The 23,059-nt window shown below is 39.0% G+C and overlaps 1 protein-coding gene across 1 annotated transcript in view; it reads right to left on the reverse strand.

The window, feature by feature from the left end:
• cadm1b (cell adhesion molecule 1b) overlaps nucleotides 1-23,059 on the reverse strand; it is a 119,207-nt gene that overhangs the window by 93,725 nt on the left and 2,423 nt on the right. The window contains exons 3-4 of the mRNA XM_073817346.1: nucleotides 10,659-10,811; nucleotides 5,147-5,284 (exon numbers count right to left, since the gene is read on the reverse strand). Of these exons, the coding sequence (XP_073673447.1) occupies nucleotides 5,147-5,284; nucleotides 10,659-10,811 (291 nt within the window). The remainder of the gene's footprint in view (nucleotides 1-5,146; nucleotides 5,285-10,658; nucleotides 10,812-23,059) is intronic.

Here is a 23,059-nt window from a genome sequence, read left to right on the forward strand (position 1 = left end):
GGCGGCTGCCAAACAATGCTCTTTCTGTGAAACACTCTTTTAGTTATGGCAGCGCAGCAGCAGGAGGGAGCATGAACTCTGAAGAACTCTTCTCGGCTGTTTAGAGGCTCGACACATCGGCTCTGAAAGCAAAAGTCTGACTGAGTGGTGCGCGCAGCCATCTTATATACCCGTATGTACGGGGGCGTGGCCGGCGCGCACGTCCACTCGCCAATTTTCAATTGGCCTTTTTAATAAGGCTCAGAGGTGATCGGTCTCTCAGGCGAGATCCCAATGTAACGTCGAAGTGATTCGACTGAAGGGGTAACTAAGTTTAAATAACTTTAAACTTCAAATAAGTTTAAGTACTGAAATGATTAAAACTGAAATTGAAATAAAAAAGGTAAACAGAGAAGCACAACAAAATTACTAAATTTAAAAATAAAAGCTAATTCAAAATGTCAATGAATACTATAATAATATACAGTGGCATGCAAAAGTTTGGGAACCCCTGCAGAATCTGTGAAAATGTGAATAATTTTAACAAAGTACTGTATTAGAGATCATGCAAAATGCATGTTATTTTTATTTAATAAGATATTTTGCATAGAAGATGTTTAAAAATAGCTGAAATTATTAAAATAACCGTTTTAATTTGAAACTCAAGGTAAATTGTACTTAATTTGTCTTCCGGGGAACATGCAAGTATCTTATGTAGCTTCTGAAGAGCAGTACAAAATGGAAAAAAAAAAGATATTTCAACAAAATAAGAAAAATTTGGACATCTTCATCCTGTTCAAAAGTTTTCACCCCCCGGCTCTTAATGCATCGTGTTTCCTTCTGGAGCATCAGTGAATGTTTGAACCTTTTTAATAGTTGTGTTTGAGTCCCCCAGTTGTCCTCAGTGTGAAAAGATGGATGTCAAAATCATACAGTCATTGCTGAAAAGGGTTCAAATATGCAAAAGATACTTGAAAACCAAAGAATCTGCAGGATATGGAGGATTTTTAGGAAGAACAGTGCTCAGTTTAACTGTTCAGAACAAACAAGGGACTCATAAACAACCATCATAAAACAAAAAAAAACAGTCGATCATCCAGGTAACCACACAGAGTATTAAGAACCAAGGGTTCCCAAACTTTTGAAGGGGGTTATTTTAATAATTTCAGCTTTTTTTTGTCTTGTGGACTATATGTAAACATCTTTTATGTAAAATCTATTATTCAGGACAGTACTAAAAAACAAAACATTTTGTATGATCTCTCTTCTTTTGTTAAAATTATTCACATTTTCACAAACTTCCCAAACTTTTGCATTCCACTGTATAAATAAATGTGATGTGATATTATAATAGTAAACAGTATAATTCACATTATTAGCTGTACTTGATGATGGAAGGTCGGAACATGTGACCATGATGAATTCATATGAAGCCGCTCAGAGGTCAGTCGCTGCCTGTAGGGTTACTGCCCATCATGTTAGCCCTCATCCTAAGACAATTTCTAGACTCAAGGGCATTGAGCTAATTGCAGCACCGAGTATGACGGTTTACTTGGACCTAATGAAGTGGGAAATAATTACAGCTCGGCTCTGACCTATAGCTCATCTCCCTTCTCTTCTGTCAGTGCATATGAAGACACTCTTACAAAAAAAAAAAAAAGGAAAAATGAGTTACTGTACGCCAAAGACACTTTAAAGCCTATCAGGGTGAGTTTCTTTCAGTCAATGAACACACAAAGACCTTTCATCAAGGATCATAATAATTTTGTAATTGAATAATTTAAAAAAATGAACATGGTAACCATCATTTCACAATTATAGGAAATTATACGTCCCACATATTAGGGATTGAGAGAGTCTTGCCTTGCAGTTTAATCACACTGTACTGCAAGTGATATATACAGTATATATATATATATATATATATATTATATATAACTCAATTATTCATTAGAATTATGATCATTATATGTTAATTTCAGTGTTTTTTGTTAATTAAAACTAAAACTAGCAAAAAAAAACATCTTCGATAACTGGAATAAAAGCTAAAACTGAAAACAACTAAATAAAAATATATTTAAAAAATATAAATTACAGAAGAACATAAAATATGACTACAACTTTAACTAGAATAAATAAAGAAAGCTGTAAAATTAAAAGCTAATTCAAAATTCAAAGCATTCTTAATATATTATATATATATAATACTAAAATAACACTGGTTATATTATGGCAATCAATAAATCAATAAATACATAAAAGTAAAATGCACATTTTGTTTATTGATGTAAAATGTACATTTTGTAAATAAAAAAAATACAATTTAGAATGAAATAAATTAAAATTCAAAAAATTACAAAAAAACTAAAATTGAAATACACTAGACAAAGGCACTAAAAAATACACTACAGGCACTACAACTTAAACTGAAATGAAAAAGCTGTAGAACTAAAAAAAAAAAAAAAAAAAAATTAAAGCCGATTCAAAATACTTATTAAATACTATTAAATACTAAAAACTATTAATTATTAAATACTATAATCATATATAAATAATACTAAAAAATAACACTGGTTCATACTGCTGCAACTGCATTTAAATTTTTAGAGAGAAGAGCTTATTTAAATTAGTCAATAGGGTTTTGTAAGGCACTATTTTTGCAGAGCTTCTCTGGAACAAAATGTGTTATTAAAAAGTGATACACAAATATATAAATATATAAAATTTACATTTTGTAAATAAAAACTACATTTAAAAATGTTGCCTCGGCAGCGAATTGAAATAAATTTGTTGAAGTACTAAAATTATTAAAACAAAAACTGAAATAAAAATTAAGCTAACTAAAAATATATTAATAAACAATAAAAATGACAAAAGAACCACAAAAAAAAAATACTACAACTTAAACTAAAATGAAAAAGAAAGCTGTAAAAATAAAAGCAAATTCAAAATATTATTAAATATTATAATGATATAAATAATACTAAAGTAACACTGGTTCATATTGCGGCAATAAATAAATAAATATATTTACATTTTGTTTATTTATGTAAAATGTATGTTTTGTAAAAAAAAAAACTGAAATAAAAAATAAAGCAAAATAAAAATATATTTAAATAAAAAAAATCACTACAACTTAAACTGAAATGAAAAAGTTGACACTGGTTCATACTGCTGCAACTCCACATAAATATATTTTTTTTAGAAAGAAGAGATTATTTCAATTAGTCAATGGGGTTTTGTAAGGCACTATTTTTGCACAGCTTCTCTGGAACAATATGTGTTATTAAAATGTGCTGCACAAATATATAAATATATAAAATGTACATTTTGTAAATAAAAACTAAATTTAGAAATGTTGCCTTGGCAGCTAACTGAAGTACTAAAATTGCTAAAACTAAAACTGAAATAAAAATTAAGCTAAATAAAAATATATTAATAAACAATAAAAATGACAAAGGAACACAAGCTTAAACTAAAATGAAACAGAAAGCTGTAAAAATAAAAGCAAATGAAAAAAATATCACTAAACACTAAGCTAAATAAAAATATTTAAAAAAAATAATAAAAATGACAAATGAACACAACTTAAACTATAAGAAACGTAAACTATATAAAATTTTTATGATATAAATAATACTAAAAAACACTGGTTCATATTGTGGTGACTGCTTATATATATATATATATATATATATATATATATATGTGACCCTGGACCACAAAACCAGTCATAAGGTTAAATTTTACAAAACTGAGATATATACATCATATGAAAGCTCAATAAATAAGCTTTCTATTGATATATGGTTTGTTAGGATAGGACAATATTTGGCCGAGATACATCTATTTGAAAATCTGGAATCTGAGGGTGCAAAAAAATCTAAATACTGAGAAAATCACCTTTAAAGTTGTCCAAATTAAGTTCTTAACAATGCATATTACTAATCAAAAATTACATTTTGATAGGTTTACAGTAAATCAATAATTTTGACCCATACAATGTATTTTTGGCTATTGCTACAAATATACCCCAGCGACTTAAGACTGGTTTTGTGGTCCAGGGTCACATATATATATGATACAATGACTAAAACTAAAATAAAAATAAAGCTAAATTCAAAAATAAATTTAAAATAACAATGATAAAAAAAAACACACAAATGACTACAACTTAAGCTGAAATTAAAAAGTTGTAAAACTAAAATTAAAAGGCAATTCAAAATATTTTAAATACTATAATTATATATGAACAACACTAAAACCTGGGTTCATACTTGTGCAACTGTATATATATTTTTATAAAGAAGAGATTATTTAAATTAGCAGACCAAAGTGGAATGATAAGCTCTTATTTAAACATTAAATATAAAATGCATGGCAAAACATTCACATACAGTATATGATATCTGGTAAACAAAGTGATTCTATTCTAAGGTGAGTCAAAATTCTCCTCTAAACCTAATAATACTTCCCTCCAAAGCTTGTATGTAATGACAAGAGAGTTCATGCGGTTCAGAGTAACACTTCATAATTATAAACCAGCCATTACTACCTAAATGTGTGTTTTTCGTGATCCTTACTGCGCACTAGCTAGCATTTGATCCATTTAGCAGACGAAATCTCTTGCCTTAGGCCACTGTCTGACTACTTTCACTGCAGTTAATGAAGCTGTGATGTTTATAATCCATAAACAGTTGACACATTAAACTTAGATTCTGTTAAAAACGCGCCATATCATCTGCCATGTTTGCCTCTGTTTCCCCAGGTAGTCTATCTGAATGTTATTCAACAGTCCCCACCCTGCTGTCTAATGGAGAAAAGCTGTTTATAAGCACATTAACCAGCCTGCACATTCACTCCTTTCTGCCAGCCCGCACTGCCTTAACCAGTGAGAACTAATATGTGGGCAGCATTTGCTGAGTGGGAGGTAAACAGTTGGAGTTCATTCAAAGCTACTTATTTAAGCTCGACAGAAAGCACCAAAAATAAATAAATAAATAAATAAAAAAATCTTCTTGTCAATTCACCGGATACACCTTTTGAAGGCTTAATTAAAAGTCATTACCAAGTCAGAATCTAGACCGTGGTGTGTTGTGTGCAGATCAGAGGCATCAGTAATCACAGCAGACTTATCTGAACAATCTTCCTTGGATCTGAGTCAGACCTTGCAGTGGTTGGTCTCCTTTCATCCATTTGATGGTGGAAGCAGGTTTGCTGCCCATGGCGGTGCAGGTTATCTCGGTCTCATTCCCCTCGCTCACGATTTCCTCGCGGGACTCTAAGATTGGGTTGCCTGGTGGAACTGGCAGAAGATCAACAGCGGGATTAGAGATGGTGCGACAGCTCTTCAGCATTGGATCAATGTTTTTTATCTGTTCACTCGCTAAAGGACAAACTGTTATTTTACTAAGATCTGCCGATGACTATCGAAAACTTCAATTCGGTAATAAAGCGCGCTGTGGTGGAAAAGACGTTGTTTTGAGACAATCTTCTTGTTTTTTTATTTTTATTTTATTTCTCATCGTTCTATCTGAAAATACCCTATAGTCTGTGTTTTGGTTTGGATGCTGGTCTCCAGCATTGATTGCTGGTGTGCTGGTGTCCCCACCAGGCATTTTAACAAGCTAAACCAGCAAGACTTCCCTGGTTCCATGCAAGGTTTCTACCTCAAACCACCTAACCATGTTAGGGGGTTGCCACTGTCACCTGTGGATTCCTCAGTGGGGTTTTTGTAGGGCACTATTTTTGCAGAGCTTCTTTGGAACAATAGGTGGTGTGCTACACAAATATATAAATATATAAAATGTACTTTTTAAAATGTTTTTGAAAGAAGTCTCCTATTCTCACCAAAGCATCCTGTGATGGCAAAGCTGAATTTTCAGCATCATTACTCCAGTCTTTAGTGTCACATGATCCTTCAGATATCATTCTAATATGCTGATTTGCTGCTTTAGAAAGATTTCTTATTATTATTAAGGTTGAAAACATTTTTTGTTCTTATTATTGTTTTAAAACTCTGATACTAATCAAAGACATGAGGTAAGCATAAAATGATTACTTTTATTCATTAATAATTTTACAAAAGATTTCTACAGTATTTCAAATAAATGTTCTTTTAAATGTTCTATTCAAAAAATCACGAGTTCCACAAAAATAGGGGTGTGTGATAATGACAAAAAATAATATCTCAATATTTTCTGGAATTTTGTCGATAACGATAATTAGATGATATTTTGATGATCGTGTTATCGTGCTGGTATTTAGGCAGGTTAAGGACTGTCGTAGACTCACAAACTCACAAAACTTTTGATATTCTTCATATTCTGTGCGAAGATTAGTTTCCACACTGTAAAAAGTTTTCACCAGATTCAACTTAAAAACTTAAGTTCAGCAGCTGCCTTAAAATTTTAAGTTAAATCAACTTAAAACTACAAGTCATTTTAACTCATTACAATAAAATTAGTTGATTTAACTTGTGAGTTGAAATGACTTAAGTTGATTTAACTTAAAATTTAAGGCAGCTGCTAAACTTAAGTTTTTAAGTTGAAACTGGTGAAAACTTTTTACAGTGCAGGAGTAATTAACTTTTAAGTTTAAGTTTACCTTTATGAGCATTTTTATGTTCATAAGGCCATTTTTTTTCATTTTTTTAAATCAAATTTAATCAATAAATTCAAATAGTAAGACACTATAGGGCTGATACTAATCAAATTAAATCAGTATCAGCTAATTTTCTTTTTGCAATGCAAAGATGGCACATAATCTGTCAGAAGTGGCATTTAGATGCATTTACACTGTTTAATGCTGATAGGAATGGTTTAAACTGCAGTTACAAATGCATAAATAATGTTTTGATGTTGAAAAAACGTTAAATACTGACATTTGAAATGATTTTGGAAAAAAAGGACAATATACTTTAAATATAAACCTAAAATCGCCAATAGGTGGCAGCAAATCACTGCATGTGTGAGTCATTGAGTCATTCATTCAACTGATCCGTTCAAACAGCTGATTGATTTAGTAATGAAACATTGTGTTTTGTTAGGAGATGCAAAACAGCTCTGCTGTGGCTTTATTCGAAACTATTTTCATTAACAATAGAGCAAAAAATAAGAACTTGTGTCCAAAATGTAAGTCAATTAATATTGTCTTAGTTATTGGGCTGTTTTGTAACAATATCACATTTCCAATCGTGCTGATATTTGGAGAAAAAACTGTACTCTATGTGATATTAACTATATCAGATGATAAAAATATCTGACCCTGCACCACAAAACCAGTCATAAGTCACACAGGTATATTTGCAGCATTAGCCAATAATACACTGTATGGCATAAAATAATTGATTTTTCTTTTATGTCAAAAATCATTATGATATTAAATAAAGATCATGTTCCAGGAAGATTTTTGTACATTTCCTACTGTAAATATATTCAAACTTAATTTTTGATTAGTAAAATGCATTGCTAAGGCAATTTTCTCAATATTTAGATTTTTCTTGCACCCTCAGATTCCAGATATTCAAATAGTTGTATCTCACCCAAATATTGTCCTATACTAACAAACATACATCAATGGAAAGCTTATTTATTTAGCTTTCAAAAGATGTAAATTGACCCTTATGACTGGCTTTGTGGTCCAGGGTCACATAAAAGTCATACTGAAAGATTTCTGCCCCTTTATCTTGAATTCTGGGGGAATTCTAAATGTACTTTAACAGTCTACAGTAAGTGTAGCCAAGTGTATGTGTGCACTCTCTGGGTGAGTTTATGTTTGGTATTTGCGATATACTCAAAAATGTCAAATCGCATATTGTTTAAACAACATTTACGATATTATTGTAGACAATATATATCGCACACCCCTTTAAACAGCATTACTGTTATTTTAAAATGTAATAAATGACCCTGGACCAAAACCAGTCACGAGAGTCATTTAAAATTGAGATTTATACATCTTATGGAAGCTAAATAAATAAGCTTTCAATTGATGTATAGTTATATGTATTGTTAGGATAGGACCATATTTGGCCGAGATACAACTATTTGCACATCTGGAATCTGAGGGTGCAAAAAAAAAAAAAAAAACAATTGAGAAAATCGCCTTTAAAGTTGTCCAAATTAAGTTTTTGCAATGCATATTACTAATCAGAAATTAAGTTTTGATATATTTATGGTAGGAAATTTGCAAAATATCTTCATAGAACATCCTAGTGATTTTTGGAATAAAAGAAAAATCCATAATTTTGAACCATTCAATGTATTTTTGGCTATTGCTAAAAATATACCCGTGTTACTTAAGACGAGTTTTGTGGTCCAGAGTAGGGATGTTAACCGATGACCGTTTGACCGGTGGTTGACCGTATCAACGTTAACCGGTCAAAGTTGTCGGTAGTCGGTTAAAAAAAAAAAGTGCCGGTGCGTCTTTTACGCATTCTGAAGGTGCCTGTTTTATCCATTGGTTTTATCATGTTGCAGTCTATTAGGCAACATTCCGCATAAGATGGGCTTAGATTTGGAAATACATTACATCTACATTTCAGTGGTAACCGATAAGGTGATGATGATCATCATCTTTCTTTAATATGGTTAGCACTACCTCAACTAAAGCGGCGTCTCTTCGGAGCTGTCATTTTCTTAAATGAGCCGTGGCAATGTTTCAAATGAGCTTCTAACCTAGACAAACGCCTTTATTTTCAAAGCGATCACCTTGTACCCAAACCATTTGAAACTAAGGAGCCATTTGTCCTACGATTACATACAACAAGCTCTTCGGCGCCGCGTTTGCGGGACTCATGTTTCGCGCTGTAGGGGATTTTTAAAAAGTGACGCGAGTGGCAGTGTGTGTGTGTGTGTGTGTGTGTGCGGGAGGCAGAGCGGCAGAGAGAGGCTGCGATCACACCGAACGCGTTTTTGCAGATGGAGGCGCCTCTTTTGAATGGTTTTCTGTTGGCAGTGAGCGTTCTACGCGCTGCTTATGCGTCCCAGGCGCCTCACGTTTTTGCAGGAGCGCTCTGAGCGCGTGAAGTTGAAAAAAAAATCAACTCTGAGCGGAAAAACGCCCAACGTCATTCGCGTTCTTTTCCATTGTCCAATCGAATGAATGGAGAGGCGGGCCTTCTGTTGTGGTGACGGAATTTTACGGTTGCTTAAAAAGTCCGGAGACTGCAAGAAATAGAGGAGAAACCTTTTGTGTCTATCGTGGGTAACCCGGAGCGGAGCTGTATTATTTAGTGTTTCTGCTAATATGACAGTTTACTTAACAGCATAAAACTAAGATTTTAGAGCGCTCGCGCTATAATCCTTTGATTTGACTGACAGGACAGCTGTTTTGGTCGTTGCTTAGCAACATAAAAAAAACGCAGCACGCTCTTTTATTAAAAGTCACCAAAAAAGGGCAGTGCTGTGCGCCTCGCGTTTTTAGAACTAAAAGACGCGTTCGGTGTGATCGCGGTCAGATGCGACAGAGTTGCGAAATTGCAGGCGCGGCTGGAAATGGCTGTTATTTCAAATAGCGTACCATATTTTAAACTAATCGGTTAACCGGTTTCAACCGGCTAATGAGGCTCGGTGGTCGGTCAAGAAATTTTTTAGTTTTCGCCATCCCTAGTCCAGAGTCACATATTTTACTGTTTTACTGTATTTTTTAACAAATAAATGCATTCTTGTTGAACACCAGAGACTTCTGTCAAAACATTAATTCTTAATTATTACAAGCTAGTCACCATGCTAAACCAGCTGAAGACCATCATAAACTAGCTAAGAACCATCTATAGCTGGTTTTCTTCAGCAGGATAACAAGCATAGGTCAAGCTGCTCTTTTGGCTGTGTTTAGTGGGTTTTTGGGTGCTTTTTAGCTGGTCAGGATAAAAACATCTAGCCAGTTAAATACCATCTTAATCTTGGTCAAGCTGGTCTGCGCTCATTTTATAGAGTGTTTGGTTACTTTTGGTTTTGGACCAGCTCAATTAGGCTGCTGAACAGCAGGGCTATATTAGCAACAATCCAAACGGTTCAAGCTATCTCTAAAGGATTCAGAGGCACATACAAAAGCATTTCTATGTTTTGATGGCGTCATTGTGTATTTGGACAGTGCCCGGACCCACTCAAGCAACTGACAAGCTGTTTTACTCATGTTTCACTTTTTCATAGCACATTAATTCATATGGTGCTTTGCTGATGGCACTAAAGCGTCTGTCGCAACGAGAGCTGCCGTTTGAGGGCTCTTTTTCTAATATCTCGCCTCATGCTTTCATGTCCTGTGGTTAAGAGTCCATGCTGTGACGAAACGCATATCCTCATAAAACTCATGCTACTTTAGAGAGCACTCAATAGCATTCAGCTCTCCAGGATGTCCAAATATGCCGCATAATAAACCTCTAATGTTAGTGTCATTCAACGCAAGAGGCGCACAAAGCTAACTCCCGAATCGCTCGATGTAGCCTTTTCAACATCTAAGAGGAATTCAGTCAATACGCCTGCCAAAAGCGATCTACCAATATCAATAGCGCAACATCTGTTCCTTTTTGTTTGGCTTGTGTTATTGGAAACGGCATGAGAGTAATTGGTTGATATTGTGTCATGGTGAGATTCAATTAGACAAGTTCAATTGAGTGAACGAATCAATGAGGTAAATCGATCAATAGGATTTTAGCATTCTGAAGGTAGACGTCATACCCAGCACAGTGATGTCTGCGTAGGCTTCTTGAGGGGGATCCGTGTAGAGCTGGCACACGTACCGGCCCTCGTCCGACAGCGACACGTTGGACAACGACACCAGCAGCTCGTTGTCGGAGAAGTTAACCAGCTGAAACCGACTGTCCTTCAAGGCTGGGAAAACATAAGAGTGAAGCATGCAAACGTGGATGAGTAGGAAGTAGACGAATCAGTTGTGAGTGTGATATAACAATAGCTCAATAAACAAGAAGTTCACATTGAGAAATCTGGCCAGTTTGTTTGTCTTCTTTTATCCGCCCACTAAAATAGCTCCATTAAAAAACGAAATGCTCAGCTTTTTCACTCTGTACTGCTCAGTTTCATTCTGTATATTTCAATGCTTTGTGTTTCGAACTTCTTGTGTTTTGAACTTATAAAATGCAGTTTAAATGCAGCTTCGAAGGGCTCTAAATGATCCCAGACGAGGAAGAAGGGTCTAATCTAGTGAAATGATCGGTTATTTTCTAAAAACATTTACAATTTATATACTTTTTAATCTCTACACAGAGTACACACAGAGCTAGACAAGATGAGCATTTGAGGTTAAAAAGTATATAAATTGTATTTTTTTTTTTCTTTTTTTAGAAAATAACCGATCAGTTTGCTAGATAAGACCTTTCTTTCCTCGACTGTGATCGTTTAGAGCCATTTGAAGTTCATTTTGGAAGTTCAAACTCGGGGGCACCATAGAAGTCAATTATATGGAGAGAAATCCTGAAATGTTTTCCTCAAAAATCATAATTTCCTTACGACTGAAGAAAGAAAGACATGAACATCTTGGATGACAAGGGGGTGAGTACATTATCTGTAAATTTTTGTTCTGAAAGTGAACTACTCCTTCAAGGGCGTTTCGTTACTAGGAGCAATTTTAGCCTTGTAAAGTTGAATAAAAAAAAAAAACTTGTTCATAAGTCTCACAGTTAAATAATTTGTCTAGTTTTAAGGTCTGTAAGCAAAACATTTACTTTGTGTTTGCATTTAAATGTATTTTACCTCTCATCTGATATTTCCCCTTAGGGACTTTTTGCTTATAAAGCAAATTTATAATTTTTAGATAATAAAAACAATAATGTAAAAACAATTATGGCTTATATTGGATTTTTAAAGCATCATATTGTTTCAAGCCCCTCAAAATAGTTTACTAAAACCTTAAATATGATTTAAGTTTACTAAAATCTGTTTGTTTGTCTTCTTTTATCCACCCACCAAAACAGCTCCTAACAAAATCAAAATGTTTCAATTTTTTACTTTGTACTGCTGTATATTTTAATGCTTTGCATTTTGCAAAACTTTCGCATTTCCCCTGAGAAACTTTGTGTTTGCACTTAAATGTGTTTTTCCTCTCTTCTCATATTACCCCTTAGGGGCTCCTTATAAAGCAAATGTAAAAATTTTAGATAAAACAAACAAACAAACAAACAAACAAACAACAACTATATATATATATACAAAACAGATATTTTTTTTACAGCACCATATTGTTTTAAGCCCCTCAAAATAGTTTACTAAAGCTCTCAATATACAAAAAGTTTATTTGTCTTCTTTTATCCACTCACTAAAAATAGCTCCAAACTAAATCTAAATGTTAAGCTTTTTCACTCTGTATTGCTGTATATTTTAATGCTTTGTGTTTTGCAAAACTTATGTGTTTCCCCAGGGTTTTCCCTCTCATCTCATATTTTCCCTTAGGGGCTCCTTAAGCAAATTTATCATTTTTAGATTAAAAAAAAATGTATATATAAAAACAATTATGACTTTTCACCTTTCAACATGTTATGTAGCTTTTATTATTTTATATAAATAAATATAAATATTTGATATACATGTACAATATTAAAAAAAAAAAATTATATAATTTTTTTTTTTTTTTTCTAAAGGACCATATTGTTTCAAGCCCCTTTAAAATGGTTTACTAAAGCCTTCAATATACAAGTTCATATCAAGAAATGTTCTGTTCTGTTCTGGACAGTTTGTTTGTCTTTTTATCCGCCCACTGAAATAGCTCCTAAGAAAATCAAAATGTTAAGCATTTTCACTCTGGCAATGCTCAGTTTCACTCTGTATATTTGAATGATTTGTGTTTTGCTAAACTTTTAAATGTAATTTTCCTTTCATCTCAGTTTTATTTTTCTATCACCATTTCCCCTTAGGGACGCCTTATAAAACAAATGTATAGTTTTAAACAAAAGCAAAAAAACAAAACAAACAAACAAACAAATATATCTAAAAATACTACATAAATAAATAAATAAATAAATACACACACACACACACACACACACACACACACACACACACACACACACACACACACACACACACACACACACACACACACACACACACACACACACACACACATGTTGGGTTTACATGTTTTATGGGGACATTCCATAGGCGTAATGGTTTTTATACTGTACAAACCGTACTTTCTATCGCCCTACACCTACCCTACACCTAAACCTAGCCCTCACAGGAGATTGTGCATACTTTTACTTCATCAAAAAAACTCATTGTGCATGATTTATAAGCCTGTTTCCTCATGGGGACCTGAGAAATGCCCCCACAAGGTCAAAATCTACTGGTATTCCTATCCTTGTGGGGACATTTGGTCCCCATAACGTGATGAATACCAGGTACACACACACACACACACACACACACATATATATATATAAATAAAATGACTGAAGTTTGGTCAGTTTGCTTGTCTATTTTTATTCCACCCACTTGTTTTGCAAAACTTTTGCATTTCCCCTAAGAAACTTTGTGTTTGCATCTAAATGTAATTTCCTCCCATCTCATGTTTTACCATCACCATTTCCCCTTAGGGACTCCTTATAAAGCAAATGTATACAGTAGTTAAAATAGCAATAGTAAAAATAATAATGTTTTACATAAAAATACTTTAATAAATGATTTAATAAAAAATACACTTATAAAGTGTTCTATTTGATGCATCCTTAAAAACAGGTATGACTGTTCAACTTTTAATCCATGAATCAAATTTTAAATATTTGATAATATATTAAAAAAAAGTCTTTTCTATAATAAAAATATAAAGTTTTTTAAAGCATCATATTGTTTCAAACCCCTTAAAATAGTTTGCTAAAGGCTTCAATAAACCGAACAACAAAATAAATAAATAAATAAACATGTCACATCAAAAAATGCTTTAGTAGAGCTGTTTTGAAATAAATGTGGTCAGTTTGTTTGTCTATTTTTGTCCATCCACAATAAATAAATGAATCCTAACAACAAAAAAAAAATACTCTGTATCGCTCACATACTCCGGTCTGATAAAGTTGCAAACACTGTAAAAAAATATTTTTAGAGTATGTTTTACAAGAAATGACTATTTCAGTCTTTCTACTTCAAGATTTCACGTTTGTATTACTTAGTACAGTTAAAGTTTGAATAGAAGCACTTTTGGAACTCCACTCGAAGATCAGAACTAACGATCTAATACTATATGATGAAGTTCTGGTGAGTTTCATTTAAATGAGCAAACTCCAAAATCACGCTCAAAGTTCAAGAAGTCAAAGCTCTAATTGAGCAACTCCATCAGAAGTTTAAGACCTTTGATGGTGCATTTTAAGGGCCTCCTCTTAATCCCAACCCTGAACCTGGGAAGCATTTGTAAGTCTCCTTCCTAAGAATAATGATGAGACCAGCTTGTTTTTGAGCAGAAAGATGGTGGGCGGGGAACGAAAGGCCTGATTTTCTTAGTGCTCGGACTGAATTGCAATTGATATGGGGAGTTTATGCACTATGCATCAAACAGATCTATGACTTCAGACTTAAGGTAATGCCGGAGGACTGTAATTTTTCTACATCAGTACAGTACGTCTGTAGAAGTCTGGGAGAATATGAAGGATATAAATCTCTGCAAAGCAAACCTGCGCATGAATGGGGCTCATTAGAGCGCATTATAAATTCTAAAGCATCAGAGTCCGTAAGAGGTTGACAGTGAGTGAATCTGATTGTTCTGCGTCCCAGCTGGCTTGAGATGCTCTTCAGCTGTCCTAGTCTGCTATCTCAAATTGACACACAGATTGGAGAATGAAAAGAGAAGGGGTGCAGGAAATTACATGTAGCATGTTAGATGAAACAAACACAAATTGGATTGTCTTGCAAAATCGCATATATCTTCTTATATTGATGGAAATACAATGGGTAGAACATATTGTCTGTAATGAGGGTATAAGGCCACTTAAGAACCCTTCTGTTGTCTTCGTTGTCTACCTGTTTTCCGAAAGGATTGCATTATAAATACTGCATTGTTTTTGGACAAGATTTTGTGACATTGTCAAAAATATCCAAATAAGCACATTTAAAGCTACAGAGCTCAATTGACATGGTGACAGGAATAAAATGCAATGACAGGAAAACTATATATATGCACACACTCCCGCTCAAAAGTTTGGGATCGGTAAGATTTTTAATGGTTTTTAAAGACATTTCTTATGCTTATCAAGGCTGCATTTATTCGATCAGAAACTGTAATATTGTAAAATAAATAACTTTTTTATGTGAATACATTTAAAATGTAATTTATTCCTGTGATACAAAGTTAAATTTTCAGCATCATTACTCCTGTCTTCAGTCCCACAATCCTTCAGAAATCATTCTAAGATGCTGATTTATTATCAATGTTGAAAACAGTTGTGCTGCTTAATATTTTGTTGGAATCTGTGATACTTTTTCAGGATTCTTTGATTAATAAAAGGTTAAAAAGAACAGCATTTATTGATAATAGAAAGGTTTTTTAACAATATACACTACTGTTAACAAGTTTGTGGTCAGTAAATGTTTATTCTTTCTTCTTTTTTTGGAAGAAATTAATACTTTTATTCACCAAGGATGTGTTAAATTCATAAAAAGTGATAGCATAGATTTACATTATTAGAAAAGATTTATATTTTGAATAAATGCTGTTCTTTTTAACTTGTTATTTATCAAAGAATCCTGAAAAAAAAGACTCACAGGTTCCAGCACAACACAACACACAACTGTTTCAAGCAAAAACGCACTTAATTTTGACTTGTTTTTACTGAAAACGCCTCGGGTTTCGTATGAAACCCTAGTTCCTCGAGGGAACGAGACGCTGCGTCACCACGCTTTGGGAACGCCCCCAGCGTGACCACGCTCTGAAACACGTGTCTAATCAGTCCAATAGGAAAACGCGCTGTGACGTCACGGGCGGGGTGACGTCATGAACCAGGAAACTATAAAGCACATGCGGTGAATGCAGCCGGCAGCTTCTGCCACCAGGAGCGCTGCAGGGATGCCGAAATTGTGGAAGGCGACGCAGCGTCTCGTTCCCTCGAGGAACTAGGGTTTCATACGAAACCCGAGGCGTTCCCCTTCGGGAACGTCGAGCTGCGTCACCACGCTTTGGGAACGATATACCCACGCCACCAGTATTTCAAAGACCTGCTGAATGTGTAGCAGAAAAGGGGGGCAGTATGCCCAAAAAATGGCTGCCTAGTAGGCAGAAAGGCGAAAGTAGCCTGAGATATAGTGCCCTGAGGCAGAGTAATAGCGAGCCTTCGCTCGTAGAAATAAGGGCGAAAGTAGCCCGAGATAACAACTGCTGATAAGCAGGATAGAGAGAGAGCCTTAGCTCGTAGATAAATAGGGCGAAAGTAGCCCGAGATAACAACTGCTGATAAGCAGGAAGAGAGAGAGCCTTAGCTCGTAGATAAATAGGGCGAAAGTAGCCCGAGATAACAACTGCTGAAAAGCAGGAAAACAGAGGGGGGGGGGGAACCCCACATTAAAGGGCCCTACTCGTGGTAGGGGCTTCAGAAAGTAAGGCCTGAGAGCCTGGGGTATGAGGGAGGTCTAACTCGTAGAACCTCACAAACGTGAGTGGCGTGGACCAGCCCGCAGCGTTACATATATCCTGCAGGGAGACACCTGACAGGAAAGCTTTGGTGGCCGCAACTTTGCGGGTAGAGTGTGCCTTGGCTTCCAAAGGAGAGGGAAGGCCTAAGGACTTGTATGATAAGGAAATGGCATCCGAGATCCACCGACTTAGAGTTTGCTTAGAAGCTGGAAGACCCTTGTTATGAGGACCGAAACAAACAAACAATTGGTCCGTCTTCCTCCACAGGGCAGCTCTGTGGACGTATGTGTCCAGTGCTCGCACTGGACACACACAGTTAAGCTTCCGTTGTCCCGGTTCTTTAAAGGGAGGAGGACAGAAGGCCTGAAGCACTACAGGCCGCGGTACAGCAGAGGGCACCTTGGGCACGTAGCCCGTCTTGGGGTGCAGAAACGCTTTGACCATTCCAGGTGCAAAGTCTAGAAAAGAGGGGGCCACTGAAAGGGCCTGAAGATCACCCACTCTCTTGAGGGAAGAGATGGCCAACAAAAAGGCTGTTTTAAAGGACAGCAACTTGTCCGAGATGTCCTCAATAGGCTCGAAAGGGTGGTTAGAGAGAGCCTCAAGTACCACGGCCAAGTCCCAAGTAGGGACACGAGAGCGCATCGGGGGCCTCAGCCTCAGCGCACCGCGGAGGAAGCGTGATACCAGGGGAAGTCTCCCGAGGGAGGTGGCGCCGAAGGGAGCATGGAAGGCATCTATAGCCGCCACGTAGCCCCTCAACGTAGAGTGTGCATTACCGGCCGAGAGGCGGGCTTGCAAAAAGTCCAGCACTGAGCCTACTGGGCAGTGAACTGGGTCAATGTGGTGTTGCGTGCACCAAAGGACAAACATATTCCACTTCCCGGTGTATAACTTCCTCGTCGAGGGAGCTCTGGATTGGAGTATGGTCTCAACAACCTCGGTTGAGAGACCTGAAGCTAAGAGATGTGCCCCCTCAGGGGCCACACCCTCAGCTTCCACAACTCCGGGCGGGGGTGAAAGATCGTGCCGCCCGCTTGTGAGAGAAGGTCCCTCCTGACAGGAATTTCCCACGGGGGGCCGTCTAGGAGGGAGACTATGTCCGAGAACCAAGCTCGACCTGGCCAGAATGGGGCCACTAGTAGAAGGCGAATTCCATTCCGGCGTACTCTTTCCAGAACTCCCGGGAGCAGAGCGATCGGGGGAAAGGCGTACAGGCGGAGCCTCGGCCACGCCTGTACCATAGCATCCAGCCCCAGAGGAGCTGGATGAGTCAGAGAGAACCAAAGGGGACAGTGTGTTGTCTCCTGGCTCGCAAATAGATCTACTTGGGCTCTGCCAAACTTGTTCCAAATGGCCTCCACCACCTCTGGGTGGAGTCTCCATCCCCCGGGCCTCAGCCCCTGCCTCGACAGGGCGTCTGCTCCCAAATTGAGATGCCCAGGAATGTACATTGCTCTTAACGAGAGAAGCTTTCCCTGGGACCACATGAGGATCTGGTGTGCCAGCTTGTTCAAGGGGCGCGACCGCAGACCTCCTTGGTGGTTGATGTAAGCGACCACCGATGTGTTGTCGGTGCGTACCAACACATGGTGATCTTTGATGTCTGGGAGGAAGTGTCTCAAAGCTAGAAACACTGCCTGCATCTCCAGGCGATTGATATGCCACGACAGTTGGCGTGCGCTCCACAGACCTTGGGCCGAGCGGCCACTCATGACCGCTCCCCAGCCGGTGAGGGAGGCGTCTGTAGTTAGTGTCAGACGCTGACATGGAGCTCCCAACACCGGGCCCTGAGACAGGAACCAAGGTTTCTTCCATATGTCTAAGGCACGAAGGCAGCGCCGCGTGACCTTGATCATACGGAACGGGTTGCCCCTCGGGGAAAACCCTTTGGTCCTGAGCCACCACTGTAAAGGCCTCATGTACAGCAGGCCAAGAGGTATAACGTTGGACGCTGCTGCCATGAGACCTAGCAGAACTTGGAACTGCTTCACAGTGAGTGAGTGGCCTAGTCTGACTCTCGCGACTGCGTTGAGGACTGACTGTACCCGTGCGGGAGACATTTGTGCCCGCATCGTGGTCGAATCCCAAACTACTCCTAGATAGGTGGTTCTCTGAGATGGAGAAAGAACGCTTTTCTTGGAGTTCAGCCTTAACCCTAGAACTTCCATGTGGGCGAGAACGACATCTCGATGTCGAACCGCTACTTCTCTCGACTGTGCCAGGATGAGCCAGTCGTCTATATAATTCAGTATGCGGATGCCCTGGAGTCGCAACGGAGCCAGTGCCGCATCTACACACTTGGTAAAAGTTCTGGGTGAGAGTGCTAGACCGAACGGAAGAACCCTGTACTGGTATGCTTTGCCCCCAAAAGCAAACCTGAGGAACCTCCTGTGCTGAGGAAGGATGGAGATATGGAAGTATGCGTCCTTGAGATCTATTGTGACAAACCAGTCCTCGGACCTGATTTGTGACACGACCTGCTTGACAGTGAGCATTCTGAACTTGAGCCTCAGTACTGTACGATTGAGCAGCCTGAGGTCTAAAATCGGACGCAAACCTCCATCCTTCTTCGGAACAATGAAGTAACGGCTGTAAAACCCGGACTCTCTGAGATCTGGAGGGACCACCTCGATGGCCCCTTTCTTTAGAAGAGTGTCTACTTCTTGTTCTAAAACCAGAGCCTGCTGTGGGGCCACCGTAGTGGCTAGAACCCCTTGGAAAGGTGGCGGGGAGCCGCCAAACTGAATTCTGTATCCTTTCTCTACTGTTCGCAGGACCCATTGAGATACATTTGGCAGAAGTTTCCACGCTGCTAAATGATTTACTAAGGGAATCAGCCTCTCGAGGCTGACCTCTGGTGGTCTTAGAGATGATGAGCCCCTCTGCACCGCGGTACAGACGGGTGGAAGTAGGGGCTGCTGAGGGACCGCTGCGCCCTGAAGCACCAGAGGTGGCAGGGTTGGCAGACCGGCCTCTCGAGAGCACTGGGGGGAGGATATTCCCCCAGGGGGGCTTGCTCTCATCGGCCCTGGGCCATAGGCGTCAGGGCTTCTTCGAGGACCTCTTTGCCTGAAGGACGGCCCTCAAGTCGGCCTTCGGCTTAGAGGCCCCCGACCTGGAGCGCCTGAGGGTCTCTCCCTGATCACCTTGGGGAGGAGCACGCCTCGCGACGCTCCGCTTCTGTTGGTCGCGGTACGAGGAGCGGGTACTCGGATGGGGCTGCTCCCGTCCAGCAGCCCCAGAGCCTGAGCGGCGAGGAAGAAATCTCTGGAACGCCGCCGCTTGTTGCCGTGACTGTTGGAACCTGTCGACGACAGTCGCAACTGCATCGCCGAACAGGCCGGCAGGGACAAGCGGGGCGTCTAGCAGGTAAGCCCTATCACGGTCTCTCATATCGGATAGGGTTAGCCAGAGATGTCTCTCTGCGGCCACCATAGCTGCCATGGACCGCCCAATGACACGGGCGGTTTCCTTGGTGGCGCGCAGAGCGAGGTCAGCGGTGCGGCGGAGCTCACTCACGTCGACCGCTGCCCCGTCCTCACCCTCATCAAGCTCTTGCAGCAGGTCGGCTTGATATGCTTGGAGCACGCCCATAGTGTGTAGACATGCTGCAGCCTGACCTGCTGCCGAGTACCCTTTCCCCAGCAAGGACGAGGTGGTTCTGAGTGCCTTACTGGGGAGTGCCGAGGCCTTCAGGGACGATGCCGTGCTAGGGGATAAATAACTGGAGAGCGTCTGCTCAACCTGCGGCATCGTCCCGTAACCGTGCTCACGAGCCCCCGCCACATTAGAATAGATGGCAGCGGTGGGGGAGTGAACACGGGTGGAGAATGGTTTTGACCACGATCTCGACACCTCAGTGTGGAGATCGGGAAAAAATGGAAGGCCTCGGCGTGGAGGTGTGCTTTTAGATGACAGGAATCTTTCATCTAGCTTAGATCTCGTATGTGCTTGCACTTTAGTCACAACGTCTGGCCATTCAATGTTAAGCTTGGCGACAGCACGTGTGATCACCTCCACTAACTCCTCGTACTCGACAGGCTGGGTGGGCGTGGGACCAGCCTCCTCGACCATCTCCGCGTCCTCCTCCTCAGAAGAAGACAAACGGAGGGTCGAGTGCTCCTCCTGGAGGGAAGAAGCCGCAGAGCGGGCTTCCACACCAGAGAGGGGCAGTGATCTAGCAGAGGAGGATGGAGAAAGGGGTTCACCCGTCTCCAAACTCGATACTAGATCCAACTGCGAACCCCACGAATGCAGACGCCGCTCTGCCTCGGCAGCAGCGGGGCCTGATCCGCGGGGAACGCTAGCGAGGGCTCCTTCCTCAAAAAGAGCCCTCCGGGAGCGAAGCGTGCGGAGAGGAAGCCGCAAACAATGCACACAGTCAGCCTCCTCGAAGGCTGACTGGGCATGCTTCGCCCCCAAGCAAGATACACAGAGCGTGTGTGTGTCCTCAGCCGTGATGTATCTGAGGCATGGAGGAACACAACGCCTAAAACTCTTGCTTTTATCGCCCATATTTCTTTTTTTTTGCTTTCCTATCTATCTCAGTACTCAAAATAAAGTAGAGCAAACTGGCTCTGAAAAACAGCACTGAGAGGACAAACACATTCAACACAGAGCGCGACTGAAAGACAGAAGCTGCCGGCTGCATTCACCGCATGTGCTTTATAGTTTCCTGGTTCATGACGTCACCCCGCCCGTGACGTCACAGCGCGTTTTCCTATTGGACTGATTAGACACGTGTTTCAGAGCGTGGTCACGCTGGGGGCGTTCCCAAAGCGTGGTGACGCAGCTCGACGTTCCCGAAGGGGAACAAGAAAATAATTTTTTACTTGTCTAGAAAATCCTTCTTGATTTAAGAATTTTTAGATATTTTGGCTGGAAACAAGACAAATAAATTAAGTAAGAAAAGCAGTGAACTAGACAGTAAAGTTCTTGAAAAACTTTGGCTTAAGAAAGCCTAGCCTGAAAGTTTAAAGCAGTTGTATAAGCTTGAACTTTTAGATAGATTAGATAGATGCTGCTAGCATGTTTCAAGCATGATTAGCATGTTGCCAGCATGTTATTAGAATGTTTTAAATGTGATTTAACATGTTGTGAACATAAATGAAAAAATCCAGCTTAAAAAAACAGCTAAACCAGCTGATTTCTGCTGAAAAAAATAGATAAAAAAACTGCTAAAACCAGCCTAAGCTGGTTGGCTGGTTTTAGCTGGTCATCCAGCCTGGCCTTAGCGGTCATAGCTGGTCTTCAGGCTGGTATTAGAGGGGTTTTGGCATGGAAGACCTGGCTGGAAGACCAGCAGGAACAACCAGCTAAAACCAGCTTGACCAGCCTAGCCAGACTGGGAGACCTGCTAAAACCAGCTACTTCCAGCTTAAACCTGCTAAAACCAGCCAACCATCGTAGGCTGGTTTTAGCTGGTGGTATTTCAGCAGGGTAAGCAAAAACATGTTAAACACCACCTAAAACCAGCTAAACCTAGCTTATTTAGCAAAAATCCAGGTAAAAAACAAACAAACAAACAAACAAACAAACAAACAGCTGATTTAATTTAGCAGAAAAAAACAGCTAAAAAGCAGCTACTTCCACCTCAAATCAGATAAAAAAAACAGCAGATTTAAAAAAAATCTAAAACCCTAAAACCAACTAATTTAGCTGAAAAAAAAAAAAAAAAAAAAACACACCTAAAACAACCAGCTGGTTGTCTAGTCTTAGTTGAATTAAAGGGAGAGTTCACCCAAAAAAGAAAATTAGATTTTTATCTGCTTACCCCCAGGGCGTCCAAGATATTGGTGACTTTGTTTCTTCAGTAGAACACAAACTAAGATTTTTAACTCAAACCGTTGCAGTCTATCAGTCATATAATGGCAGTCAATGGTTACCACATCTTTGACAGTAAAAAAAAACATACATAGACAAAACCAACTCAAGAATGTTGCGGTGGATCAGAGGTAAATAATTATATAAATACTGTTCAGTTTCTTGCACAGACCAATCGTTGTGTGTCTTTACACCTCAATGTATCGTCACGAGCCGCAGGGTTTATTTGGGTTTTGTCTGTGTATGTTTTTTACTATCAAAGATTTGGTGCCCTTTGACTGCCATTATATGACTGACAGACCACAATGGTTTCTTTGTTTGTGTTCTACTGAAGAAACAAAGTCACCTACATCTTGGATGCCCTAGGGGTAAGCAGATAAACATCCAATTTTCATTTTTGGGTGAACTATCCCTTTAAGCTGGAAATAGCTGGTTTGAGCTTGGTTTGTCTTTTAGAACAGCTTAAATACACTAAAAGTCTCACTTGACAAAAGTTTTAACCCCCTCAATAAAGTATATGCGATTTTTGGTGGTTTTGATAGTCTGGTTTCCAAAAACTGTAAGTTGGATCAGTTAGTAAAGATATAGCATACCAAGTCAGACCAGTCTGAAAGTTTGCCCCATGTTTGGTTGTTGTAGCTTTAAAGCTCTAGGAGAAGCTAGGTGTTCATTTTGGCTCAGATCA

The sequence above is a fragment of the Garra rufa genome, chromosome 14, assembly GCF_049309525.1.
Source record: "Garra rufa chromosome 14, GarRuf1.0, whole genome shotgun sequence".
Taxonomy (NCBI): Eukaryota; Metazoa; Chordata; class Actinopteri; order Cypriniformes; family Cyprinidae; genus Garra; species Garra rufa.